This window comes from Labrus bergylta, chromosome 9, assembly GCF_963930695.1.
Source record: "Labrus bergylta chromosome 9, fLabBer1.1, whole genome shotgun sequence".
Taxonomy (NCBI): Eukaryota; Metazoa; Chordata; class Actinopteri; order Labriformes; family Labridae; genus Labrus; species Labrus bergylta.
In genome coordinates, this window is record NC_089203.1 from 16,918,425 (window position 1) to 16,932,614 (window position 14,190).

General features: G+C 40.0%; 1 protein-coding gene across 2 annotated transcripts in view; it reads left to right on the forward strand.

Moving 5' to 3' along the window:
* The first annotated feature begins 1,643 nt into the window (after positions 1 to 1,643).
* spock1 (SPARC (osteonectin), cwcv and kazal like domains proteoglycan 1) overlaps positions 1,644 to 14,190 on the forward strand; it is a 99,738-nt gene continuing 87,191 nt past the window's right edge. The window contains exons 1-2 of one of the 2 annotated variants that reach the window (XM_065958769.1): positions 1,644 to 1,801; positions 2,373 to 2,510. In XM_065958769.1, coding sequence (XP_065814841.1) covers positions 2,376 to 2,510 — 135 coding nt within the window. In that variant the 5' untranslated portion in view covers positions 1,644 to 1,801; positions 2,373 to 2,375. The remainder of the gene's footprint in view (positions 1,802 to 2,372; positions 2,511 to 14,190) is intronic. The other variant, XM_020642636.3, reaches the window with a different exon arrangement.

Here is a 14,190-nt window from a genome sequence, read left to right on the forward strand (position 1 = left end):
TACATGTGGCAACAATTTTAGCTAGAGGTCATAAAATACCTGGCTTTGCATAATGGCATAAGTTGACCATACACTAAATGCTGTGCACAAGTGGCCTTAGAGTGTATTACCTCATCCTGTCACACTTTCAATGTCTGAAAAGAAGAGATAAATAACTATCACTATTGTTCACAATCACTAAGCCAGAGATGTCCTGTGCCAACACAACAACAAACTATAGGAAGCTAAACTGCAGATCATGAAAAGACATAAAAGCAGTATGCTAAACACTGTGTGAACAACCAATATGTAAGGATTCAGTCATTTATGTTGTTATGTCTTTATGCATCACACTGATGAACTCTGAAATAACTGCTTCTGTAAATGAACCCCGACCAAAAACTAACTACGGTAATAGGTATGTTTTATATTGTACACATAAAAACATCAAGGTAAGATGTTACAATGAATGCATCCTTAACCATAACTTCTTTCTACAAATAGTCATGTCATTTAAGTAATAGAGAATGGCTACAATCACCAATTGAACTAAAATAAAAAGTCCAGTTGAATGAGAAAATTGACTGGGTCTCCAGTGTGATGGATGTTTTCTAACTTTGCAGCATTTCAGCACCCTGCAGCAGCTCTTTAACCTGCAGTGCTTCATTTAACCTCAAGGATTACGCTTCTTTGGGAGAAAGCTGACCAGCACTGAACTTAATGTGACACAATAATCCCGACTCATTAAAATAGTAAACTAAAAATATAGCTTCTTAAATATACAAAACACTGTTTTTGGCATAAGCAAAACCGCCCTTAGAGGGGCAGGGAGTTTTGCAACGTAGCAGGATTTGCTGAATACAGATCTGCAAAAGGTTCTTTTTGACTACTATTACCATCTTAATAAATCCTGGTAATACTTTCCAACTGTGCAAACAATAGAAAAGAGAATTGTGATGTCAGCCAGAAGAGTTAGATAAGAAAACCATTATGTGAAATTGGGGTAGATAAGAAAGTAAACCAAACTCCTAACTTCCTAATACTTGAAAAAGACTTTAAGTGACTCATACAAGATGGGGAGTGAGAGTACACACAAAAGAAAATGTAAAGGGTGCTACAGCAAGAAAAGCCAAAAGAGAGTCAAAGCAGAGTCGCAGATTAAATATTTACCCGTATGTCCTTATACCCCCCTCCCCCCCTCCCTTTCCACTAAATCACCCGCCATCCCACCCAAACCCCCTTAAAATGAACGTCCCAGTTATGTGGCCCATTTTTTCTTCGTATCATTTCTATGCAGATAGTTATACAGTACATGACCTGACTCTATCCATGGTGCTGAAATAGCTCGCAATACTCCCCTAGCTGAACAACCCAATCAGACACCAATACTGCGTTCATGTTATGCTTTATGCGTGTTAATTGTATTTATTATGGTGGACACGAGCTCGAATTCAACTACAGAGGCGCGTGACTAAAATGAAATTTGTGTCTGTATATCCGGAACAGCGCTTTGACACGGCGCCCAAATCCCGCTTGGGCTCTGGAGTGTGAACATAAAAAAAATACACCCCGCTGAAAATCAATGACACGGTGAGAGAGAGAGAGAGAGAGAGAGAGAGAGAGAGAGAGAGAGAGAGAGGGAGGAGGCGGTGTCTGGTGATGACCGAGGGGGAGGAGGAGAAAGCTGCCGGTGTGCTCGTGCTCGCAGCTCCCCCTCTTTTAACCGTCAATCCTACAAGCAGTCGGGTGCCACCGGAGTACCCGGGGCTGTGGACTTATTTTCCCCCGGGAATCAGAATTGGACACCAACAAACTCTCTAAGGTAGGTGACTCACTGAGTTTGTTTTTTTTCTTTTTCTTTCTTTATTTAACCAAAGAAACAAAAAAAAAAAAACTGGAAATTAAAGTGTATTGCCGCGCGTTTTGGTCGACTTTCACGGCGCTGGGGATCGAGAATGGAGCAAACGAAAGCCGAGACGGAAGCTCCGTGGGGGCTGCAATTGTGTGTACCCCGCTAATTGCTTTTTAAATTAGCGGAGGGAAAGCTACCGGGGCTAAATCGTTTTCGCGGTGCCCCATCTGCAGTGACAACTCTCTAATGTTTACAATGCGATTATATTGATACAATGAGTGTGACACACCTCCTTTTAATTATAAACACTGCTTCGTTTTGCTTCTTATTTTCATTTTTGACACAGTGTGCGTCACAATACAAGAGTTATGCCTTCTACAAAGTCTAACACTCTGACTTCAGTCCGCTCCTTAGACACTTTACTGCATCCTCCTCTCCTCTACATCTGTTTTCCTTACTTTGAACATATTTACTAGTCTGATAATTCTCTGTATTTTTCTTTCTCTCCCTGTTTTTTTTTATTTTTTTCCTTTGCTTTTAGAAGATGTTCTTCTTTCTGCTGCCTGTCGTGGCTCTCTTGCTAAGCAGAGAAACGACGGTCTCCGGTAACAGTAACGACAAATGGCTGAGCACCGTGTCTCAGTACAACAAGGACAGACCCTGGAACCCATTCAGAGATGTGAGTTTTACTGACAGACACAACATCCAGCTTTAAGAGGCATCATAACTAGCTTCATTGTGTGTGTTTGTGTGTACAGTATGTGTGTGTGAGAAAGAGAGAAGCCCATTATACGCCCTTGATGTACCCTGTGAGTGGTTGAGCTCTTGCCAGCAGGCATAGTCCCCCCCTTGTATACTGACCAGCTTCAGACCCTGGTTTGACATACAAGCCCACTCAGTGACAGAGCATTTTCTGCATATAATGGAAAAAACGAGTTTGGATTTGACTGATTAGAGGTTTTCCCAACCTTACTATACCACTACAACTGATCATTTCTGTTTCAGTCAGAATCAGAAGAAGTGAATTTGTAACTTGTGCCGTTCCTAAGGTGAGCAGTGTAGTGGTAGTCTATTATAGTAATGGTTCATAATTGCGATCTCAGCCTCTCTTTTCACCTGAACAAAGTCTATTTTTAACCTACTGCTGAAAAGAAAATGCAGTCACCTACAGCTTCATTATTCTTCAGAAGGGCACCTAAATGTAGCCCTGTGTGTTGTTTGCATGGACCTCACACTGGGTCCAGTATGCACAATCCTGAAATAGATGGTTACAGTACTTCGGGTATATATATTTTTCTTAAGCAGCCATGTTATCTCTAAAGTTAATTGAAGCCTAGCTACCTCTATCGGCTTTCAAGCCAGTGTACCTATATCCTCTTCTTAGAATTGTGTATGCTTGCAGGTCACTTTTTCAATAAAAGCTTCATAAAACATTTTCATCACGAGAATTTCACTCCAAACTCTGTCTCTGGTATCATCTGAAAGTTATTGATAATGTTAAGTGAACAAACTCTACAGTCTGGCCGGTCTTCATCAGGCTTATTGTGAATGTAGTGTTACCACTGGAGTCCAAATATTATGACGTCCTTGGTGACATGTTCTCCTGAGATTTTAGTAGACAGCGAGCTAACTTTGGCCTTATTAGAGCTGCTCCTCCCCATACAGTACTGCCTGTATGTGCTCAAGCAGGCCTCTGCTACCTGCAGTGTGTGTTTGTGTGTGTGTGTGTTTACTTCTGTCTGTGGTCTCCTGTTCAAATGAAACTCATTAACAGGAAGCTGTCAGAAGGGTAAGGAAGGGAAGGAGGGGAGAGGAGGAGCAATGGATAGGAGGAGAGACTGTGACATTTCTGTTTAATATTTCAAGCAATGCAACGAAGCAAATGCAGGAGCTGTTGTGGTGTGTGTGTGTCTCTGTTTGTGTTTATTGTCTGCCCTATCAGATCGGGAAACATTCTGGTTGTAATTTGTATCCTGAAACATGGGCTGTCTCTTGTCCCACTGTGACTTCTGTCCTCCATTCTTTGTTAGCCATTTCTCTTTCCTCGTCCGTGATTCTAAACACTTTGCTACCTCAGACAGCAATCTTTTGCAACCATCTTATCTCAACTGTGGAGTGAAACCCTGCTTTTTTTTATTATTGTAGGTTTAATCAGAATGTTAACTCTGGTTTACACCAATGTTTAGTGAAATTGTGAGACTCATCCAGAAAATTCAGAGCTCTGGTTACCTACAACAGGCTGGTTAAAAAAATGTGATAATGTAGGGCCAAGGTCGCCCATAATGAGGGATAAGGGGGAAAGCTTTCTGGGGCCCAGTTATATGGGGAGGACCCTCGGAGGTTAGCAAAAAACCTCACCTGTTAAAGCAACAAAACACACAGGCCTATAGCCAATCCAGGACCTGCACAGAGTTAGGATGGCAAGAAAGAAAAGGAGACAGCTGACTCCGGCATTTGACCCAAACAAGAACTTGAGAACACACTTATTTTCATTGGCTCCATATGCTGACAGGCAAGCCAGTCGATGCACTAGAATCTCATGGAACATGCAGGCTTTTACCTTATAATTGGCTGATTTGTTGCATTTTTTTTTGGTAAAGAATGAAAACACATATCTTCCAAATAACTCTAACTCTAAATAACTAATTGTTTATTTGCCTCTCCATCCTTTGAGCCCAGTAGCACTCCATAACAGCGGTTTACATCCTCCCAGTCACTCAATAAATCTCAGTCTGTCCTCTCAATTCTCTTTGAGTCATGAACTCTACATTTTTCTCTCATGCTTTCCTCTTTCTCTCATTTTCTGCCTCTGTCTGGAGAGCAGTGAATGACCCTGTGCTTCCTCATCCATGGCCGTTTCTCTCTCCCCTGTACCTTCTCCCCCCGCCCACCCCCCCACCTCGGCCCTCACCCCTGGCTCCTCCTCTTTGCCGTTCTCCCCTTTAGCCATGTTTCTCTCTGCATCCCTGATGAGCCACTTGCTCCCTGCTGCATAATGTATGAGCGTCCAATTGTTGGCTGGGGAGCTGGTGCAATAGTTAGACAGTCAACGTTCAGGGGGTTTATTTAGAAACATGAGGAAATTATAATTGTATTTATTCTTTAGCCTCATCCCATTCAAATAACTGGGCTCTAATATGCTGACGGATGTGAGTGATGCAGACAGACAGCTCTAGTCTGGTCAACTTGTAATCAGTAAGGATGTGCAGTAGAATGAAAAATGTCCCTCATTACCATCACATTTTGTCAGCTGAAAATCCTTTTTCCTTCAAAGTTACCATCTTTGTTTTTGCTTGTTTGCTTGATTCAGAAATTTTTCCCTTCATTTTTTATGGTTTAAGGAAAAAAGGACATTTTTGCAAGAAATGACAAAACTGGCTTCTGAAATAAGCTTAACAACAGCTGTGCAAGCAACATTTTCACATGACAGCGAGCATTTTGTGACTGTAGTTTGGTCCAAAACATGATTATTTTTTTGTTTGATTGTGAAAAAAATGTGTATTTGATATCTCTGTAGTGCAGTGCCTTTGTTTTCATCATCATGAAGGGATGGTTTGGAACTTTCTTTTTGAGGATGTCTAAATGTTTTTGACCAATTTTACAGTTTTGTAATTTGTTACTGTTCTTCCTTCTAATTTGTGCCAGTATTTAAATTTTCCTTAGGTTACAATCATCATTTGAATTTTAATGAGCTTAAATGCAAATCATATCCCTGGGCCTGCAATAAGTATACACACATTTGTATGCGGCAGTGAGTCTGACTGTGTTTCTGTTTCAGGCAGGGTCATCTTTGTTGTAAGCCTGTGACTGCCTCACATTGTTTGCTTCATCAAAGTATTTTCTGCTTGGGACAAAAGTGAAAATGAGCGGCCCAGCTGGAACAATGGTAGATGCAGCAGCAGCAAAACAGAAGATCATTATACCCAATCCAAATTCGGCAACAGCAGCATGCAGGGCTGAAGCTGTGGCGCATGAATATGTAACTCTAGTGTTTTACACACAGTGTCTTTGTAGCACTGCTAATGGCTGTGGGTTGTAGGTGGCAGATATACATGGACTGTAGCTCTCCTCGGACAGATTCACAGTCAACATAATTGCAAGTTGAGTAAATGTGATGTCACTTTCCTAAAGTGTTTTTACAGTAATAGACATCCTTTCCTCTGATAATTACAGTCTTATACATTTAAAAGTCAAAGTAGTGAATCATTTGGAGCAAAAACTATTTGAGATCATAGAGTTTATTAAAGGGCTTCAAGAAAATAGAGACAAATTACAATGTATAATTTAAAAGTGGATAATAACAGATTGAACACTTCTAGTGTTAATGCTTTCTATATCTGTACATTGCTGAGCTAGCTGGTTTAACATAACTCAGCTTTTCCGGCCTGAGATTGCTTAATATTGATGGACTGGAAAATATTGAGTAGTGTAAATAAAAACAAATGATGATGACGGAGTGTCCGTATCCAACATGTGTTTGATCTACATGAAAATGTGTTGAGAAAATTAACTGGCCAGATTCATGGACTGCTAACTCATATAGTTTGCCATTAACGTTTTGGTATCGACACTAAATTTAGTCATCATATTAGAACAAGCATTTTAAAATCCCAAGAATGTCAAGTCACTGTTTGTCTCATTTTGTTCTCCCTCATTTCGTCTCATCTGCTCTCCTTGTCCTCCTTCGTCTCATTGCAGAATCTCTGAAACAAACAGCGACAGAAAAGCTGTCGTTGACATTCAGGCATGCCTCATGAGGAAGAAAAGTTGTTTTCACTCCTCTGAGCTGCTTGTTTGTTTCTCCTAAAAAGAGGCTTTTCTTGTCCCTGTCCACTTTCCTTTCCTTTCCAAATCTTCTTCAGAAATCCTGTTTTCAACTCGTGCTGGTAGGTTTAAAGACACACATTAAATCTTTTTTTTTTTTTTTTTTTTTTTTTAAGGCCATCAGATTTGTGCTGCATATTTTAGCATTTATTTGTGTAAATGCCTGTCCTCAGTAGACCACCTTTTCATTAGCCGGTGGACCTGGTTGAAAATCAGCAAGTTTCAAACCTCAGCGCGTTCTTGTGTGCTTGCATTGTGACTGTGTTGTGTCTGCACTTGCTTGCGGCCTGTCTCTGCTCATTCTCTCGGTGAGAATTAAACGCTGTCATCTCTTATCATTGGTACTCTCTTTCTCCGAGACGACAGCCTCTCCGGGGCTGCCAGTCACAGACCCCTACTGTCTCTCTTTATCAAAACAAGAGGATTGTGCATGCATGTGTGTGCGTTCCCTTTGTGTGTGTTCTGAATTTCTTTTTGAGTTACATTGTGTTTAACAGCTGTAGTGACAGTTTATTTTCATTTCAAAGCTGTTTTGTGTGTTGACTTGTAATACATGTTCCCCCCTTTTTGCGTTTCCGGAGGGAATGGGTTTTTTGTCGAGCTTGCACATTCTTTTTCAGTCCCATATTTACACCTGGGAAAGCTTCCCACTGCATCCAAATTAACTGCTCGCCCTCTGTTGTATCTATGTTTGCACCCTGGTGTGTTTGCATGTGTCCTGATTGGCTGGTTGCACAGCTGAAGGGGGAGGGGAGGGATACAATCTAGAGAAGCAGCTTAGACATGACAACCCTGGAGTCACCTTCACCTTCTCTCTTACACACACATAAACCCTGTGAGTCACTTCACTCCAGCAGTCATACAGTATTTCTGTCAATTAAAGCTGAGGCTTGGAAGAACACCTGCCATTCTTTCTTATCTCCCCCCCTCCTTCTCCTCTGTCCTCCATTTCTCTTTCTCTATTCCTTGTCTTTCCTTCTCAGCGTTTATCATCTCCACACTCCTGGCTCTTCCGTCTCTCGTTTCATAGTCGACTAATTCCTGATGAAACAGTGCCCTTCAAAATAAACCGTCTCTTGCTCTCTCCTTCTCACACACTTTCATCTATTTCCCTTTTCCATGCTCTCCTTTTGCGTGCATATTTCTCCCCCCTGAGCTATTGATTTCAAATGAGAAAATTCTGATTACTATCTTTGTGTTGAAGATTATTCTGTGTCATGTTGTACCAACTGGCTGGTGGAAAAATGTTCATGTAACTGCTCACTCTGCATCTGTGTGAATGCTTATGCAAAAACCCACACGCAAAACTTCCCATCCACCCTCAGGCTCTTGGAGAGATCAATTTGGATAATTTACAGGGACTGGTAACCCTGATTGGAACCTTGATATGATCAATAATTGTCAACACACAAGCACACACATGAAAACACACAGCACAAACACATAGGAAGACATCCGGTCACAGGCTACACGATGGTCACTGTCCAGTATGAACAGGATACATATTTTGAGTGTGTTTGTGCTGTGTGTTTGTGTGTGTGTTGGAGGGTGGAGGGTGGGGCAGACAGAGACTAAGCAGGGGAGCCAACGGACTGCCAGTGGTATTTAGGCTGATGATAAGAAAGAGGGAGGACGAAAATGAGAAGAGAGAAACAGGGTGAGATTTAATGTGAACCCCATCCAAACAGATGGACAGAAGGAGGATGGAAGTATGGGAGACATGTGGAATCCATCATCAATACACCTTGTGTGTGTGTGTGTTTGTGTGTTTGTGTTTGAGTAAGCTTTGTCATGGCAGCTCCTCCACACTCCCTCCACTCTCTCTCTCTCTCTATCTCTCTCTCTCTATGGAGATCCTCTGTCTGCGTAGTTGTCGCTGATTTTAAGCTGTCCTGCTAAGCTGTTGAATCCATTGAAGAGCTACTGTCTGGGTTGGTTTCTTTTGTCTCAAGATTTACTGTGATGGAGAAACCTACTCACAAACCTTAGAAAAAGCTGGGTCTAAACTTCTTCTACCTCTATTTTTGGAACTCTGACATTGAGCAATAGTCAATTAGAAAGCATAAATCCTGCCCTTTTTCCATTTGTATGGAATACAAACTTAAGAATTACATTTATATTTGGCTAGTTTAGCTTTGAAGTGAGTATCCTGCCGAAACAGCATTTGTTTTCATTTCAAGTATTTTAGTAAGTGAGAGAGCAGGGATATTCTTATGCTTTTATTTTGAAACATTACTTCAACATATACAGGACAAGATAAGTAAAGAGACAATAGGTCCTGCTACGTTTAAATCAGTGTAATCCCAAAAGCTTCTCAAAGGAGGCGAGATTTAAGAAAATGAATAATATTTTCCTTTAAAAATGTGGTACCGTAATTGGAATCAGTGAACATTTACATTTATACTTACAATTAAGCTACTAAATGATCAAATCTAGTCGTTGCCCCATTTTTTGGCCGAATACCTCACTGATTATTTGACAAATTATTTCATAACATAGACAGCTTTCGTCTGAATATTATTTCCAACTCAAAATGCCATTACCCTGCATGCAGTAGTGATCCATATGGCTTCAAGCTGTCCTCATTATATTTTCACCATATTTCATTTTCATCTATCTCTGCAGTTGTTAGTAAAAATCTAAATTATACTAATGAGAGGCAGCCAGCTTTATGTCAACATGTCTATAAAATGGTAGGATTTTTGGTCTGGATGTGGTATCCGGTTTTGATTGACAGGGAGGATATGTACAACATGTGTATAAAACCTCCATATGAACACAACTGTGGATAATTGCATGTTATGTTTAACATGTTGTGAGCATCATGTTTGGATGTCAAAGTGAAACATTGACATACTGAAAATATGTCCAAACGTTTTCTCTGTTTGATCTGGGGTTCCTGTTGCCATTGCCAGTAATGAAGCCCCCATGCTGCACTGGTTCTAGTCTAAGATCAGAAGGTTTCTTCCTTGAGATTCAACTCCCTCTGCTGTACATCTCTCCGTATTTCAGCATTTGATTTATTTTTTAATCTTTTGAAGCTTGATGATAATATGAGTAATAGCAGCCTTATTTGCCAGCTTGTTGCCCTCCAACATAGGAAGAGCTTATCCGCACAGTTGTTCTTTTGTTGTGTTGGGAGTCATGCATCCGCTCTCCAATATGATTCATTTATTCTCTTTATTTAAACTTTAGATTTTTTTAAGATTACCCTGTAGTCATCTGAAATGTAAAGTGCATGCCACTATTCAACAACAAAGATGGACTCTAAAACCAGAGTGTCTTGTGTTCTTTGTTTGAAGCACACAGATCTAAAAATGAATATGTTTAGATGTTGATAATTTGACATGTATTTTGACATTAAAAAGGGACTAGCTGTCTTGTGATGACTTCGCCGCACATAGAAATGAGGCCAGCAAGAGAATCTTCTTGATCAGTCAGAATTCATTTATTGTCTTGATTTATCTCTGTTATGTGTCATCATCTTTTGGTTTGGCGTCTCTCTCTTTGGGTATGTTTCCTCTAGATTTAAGCTTGATAATATTTTTCAACAAGCTCACACTGGCAGTGCACGCTGATGTTAAAGGAAGAATATGCGACTTTTTGATCCAGTAGATGTCGCCCCTTGAGCACCAGCATGAAATCAAAACAACTCGCGCTGCATTGTTGTGTTGGCATGCTAATGCTAGTGCTCTTTAGTTTGCTCGTAGCTTCACACTGCATGTAAATTTACATGAAATGACCGTGATCTAAAAATGCTTATGTGACATTTGAAATAAGCAGTGAGTACAGTATGTTATTCTTCTTTTCTCTAGTCCCTCAATTTAACAACTTTTATTTGCAAGGGGATGAGCCGGCCGGCCGACCCGTCCATGTAAACACGCTGTAGATACAGCTCAGAAAACATCACAGACAGCGGGACTCGGGTGTCACAGTCATTGCAGACAGTCATGACTCACAGTTATTTTCAGAGGATATACTGGATTTCTGCTGTATTTATGTGTAAAATGTTGCACATTCAGCCTTTTAAGCAAGTATAATGTAATCATGTTCTTCATCTGATTTTTCATCAGTTATTTTTGCTGATTAGCACTAAACACAAAGTAAACCTGAGCTACGTTAACAGGTTTATCATTTGCTTAACAGTTATTTTATTTAAACCAAATAACTGAACATTAGACCCAAAGGAGGTACCAGTCAGGAGATCAAAGTGGTTACAATTCATCCTCTTTGGGCCATTAATGTATTTACCACCTTCCATTGCAACCCATCCCATACATGTAGAGATATTTTAATTAGAACTACATTTATTGAATGTGTGTTAATGAAGAAGTCAGAGATCCATTCTTAAAGTGGTTTGGATATATCACTTTTGACCAAAGTAGTGGGCTGTCCAACTAACTTTGCCAGTTCTGGAGCTGGCATGGTTCAAATTAGTTTATCTATAGAAGCAAAGACAAACCTCTGCACACACTAAACATCATTTTGGTAGGGGTTGATCAGTATCTATATGAATATGAGCTACAGAGATATTTATTTTGTCCAAAAAATAATTTGTTGTGTCCAACTTAAAGGTGCTCTCTTATTATATTTTTCCTCTTTGAGCTATGGTGCAGTGAGGTTGTAGCTTGAGATTTATAAAGCAGCTTCCTGCTTTTATTGATTGGACGTGTCTGGCTCTACTTGTTCCCTGTAATCACGCTCATTATTATTGAGATGATGGACGCAATTATTGCTTTTCCCATCACGGTAGCTTATGCTGACGGTTATATGGACAGCATTCAAATTACAAATTGCTCTTTTGAATAATTTGTTGAGCTCCGTTTTGTGTTCCAGGGGCATTCAAATCAATTATGTAATGCAGCAGATTTTATTTACAAGCAGGCTGTCTTGCACAGCTCAAATTTAGAAGTATCCCTCCCAACCCAGGGTGTCATAGTGTGAAATAAATCATTGGCAGTCTGTTTCTCTTTTTCCTTTTTCACACCTCCCCGGTCCTTTTTCCAACAGTGTTACTATCTCTCCTCTCCCCCTCTCTCTGTCTCTCACTTTGATGTTTATGGTCGCTAAAACCATGTCAGATTGAATTGGTCATTATCTCATTTCCCCCTGAGGGCAGGGATATAGTTTCTGTGTTTGTTTGTGTGTGTATGTTGGTTGGTTTGAGAGATGTCTGGTCTGCTTCAATAATTCAGGAGGTTTTTGCTACTGCAGCTCATGTGATACTCTTGGGAGAGAGAGAGAGGGAGGGGGGGGAGATTGACACAGAGACGTGGCAGATCTGTACCTTGTAGCTTTTCATACCTTCCCATATTCCATACCGCATCATTTTGTAGTTCTTTGCAGTTAAGTAACTCCCTGATGCAAGCTTGTTTATGACAGATGAACTCTGGGGACTTGTAGGTAATGGCAACGAAACAGCGGAGCCCTCAGGGATTAAAGTGTGTGTGTGTGTGTGTGTGTGTGTGTGTGTGTGTGTGTGTGTGTGTGTGTGTGTGTGTGTGTGTGTGTGTGTGTGTGTGTGTGTGTGTGTGTGTGTGTGTGTGTGTGTGTGGAGACAGTCAAACCAACATACCTCTGGGGTTTCTCCAATGACTAACTAAAGCCAAAAGTGAAACTTCAGCAGAAAACTGCTTATTCTTCTGTCATGTTTTCTGTAAATTTATGTTTATATTTGAAATGTATTTCCTTGTGGTCTGAGATTTATTTAATGTAACTACGACCACTTCGATTCAATTCCAGATGTTTCAGTCAATACATTCTGTCTCTGTCTACACATTGAAGTGGTCTTGTGCTCTTATCAGTTCTTTTGAAATAAAATAACTACAGCAACACTAGAAACAGTGTGTAGCTTTATATACAGGCACATTTGCACATTGTGCTAAATTATATAAAATTCCATAAACATTTATTGTGACCTGACTGAAATGCTAGACAGATGTTTAAGGATTATCATAGTATGTAATCATGACTGTCTGAAGTTTGAGCTTGATAGATCAACAAATCCACAGACTGACCAACAATGTCTTCTAAAGCATCATGTTCCTGGCATGGCTCAAATCCAAGTGTAAAACAAGTGACAGGAAAATGATCCGACTTCAATTTAAAAATCCTTTTTGCATGAATAAGTCATCCAACAGTAATCCACACATTACATTTCAGCACCATGGTCAGCTCCTTTTTGTTGCCTTCCACTAAAAGAATCCACTTTGTTGTTGGTCTCTCTGAGTGTGTTTCTGCTGTCAGAGTGGTGTGAGTGAATTATTCCTGCTCTGCATGGAGGGTCAGAGATGAAAAGTTCAAGTGGATAAAAACGGTATTGGATACACTTTTAACCTCTCAGAATGATGGACTGCTGCTTGTCTGGGTGATATTGGTGGTGTAGGAGTTGGTTTTTAGCTCGTCACAGTCACTTCTGGTACTCACCAACCAACTTTTCTGTGGAATGCCGCAGTGCTATAGGAACAGCTTGCTGGACGTCCTGTTTCCAGGCTGACTTTCAAATCCAGAGAGACACCAGTAACCACATTAAATCCAGATGGTGTTTTTATCTCCTGTATACTATTTCAATGTTTAGGTCTTAACACATAATTATAGGCTTGGAGGAAATTATGATTTTAAAATCATTCTGTGATTTTGAATAGTATTTCTAGTGTATTTGTAATGAAAGAGTAGTAATTATAAAGCAGACTGAAAAAAAAAAAAAAAAAGCTTAATATATGCAGAGTAATTTGCCAACTCTTCGCAGTTGCACAATCAAGCTGCGCCCAATCCAAAGATTCGATGGAGTTTTAATCAAACAGTTTGCAGCCAAGGTGCATTGAAGGTGTTAACATGTAATTTAGATTTAAATGAGCAGGCTGTGAATAATGCCCAGTAGTGTAATAAAAAAATATATCTTGGTGAGCAAGGTATACATGGTCAGAACAATCAACAGATGGAACTACACAAAGGCTTTTCTTTCACATTAGTAACGTTACAGTCTGTTAAACACTGCAGCTGTACATTTTTCAAAACAACTTTCAATCTAATAAAACTCTTTTTACAGTCATATATTTTGTTGTCAAAGTCAAATCCCTAATATTCAATCAACAGCACATGTTGGATATTTATTCATAGCCTTTCAGACTGAGAGCCGTCCTTGGACATCATGAGGCCAAAAGTAGCTGCAGTAGATTACAAATGAGGATTATGAAATAACAGTTGCTTTTTACAGTATGTTGATTCATGTTGTATACACATGACAATCTCTATCATCTTTGTACTCATCAGATTCCATACAGACAAAATTCAAATGATCTCTCGTATATCCTTAGGCACACACAAGTTCACCAGGCTCAACATGAATGTATGTGATGGACCAGTGTAGATACAGAGACAATACACAGAGTAGTGTGAAAGTTCTTTTTTCTTAGCATTTTTAAATGTTGTTTCTTTTGCATGAGGTCGGGAGCTCTGTGTTATCAGTGATAGCTGCAGCCCTGCAGGATGTGTCGTCTCTTGACTGGAAACCTTCCCACTTTATAACAAACCAC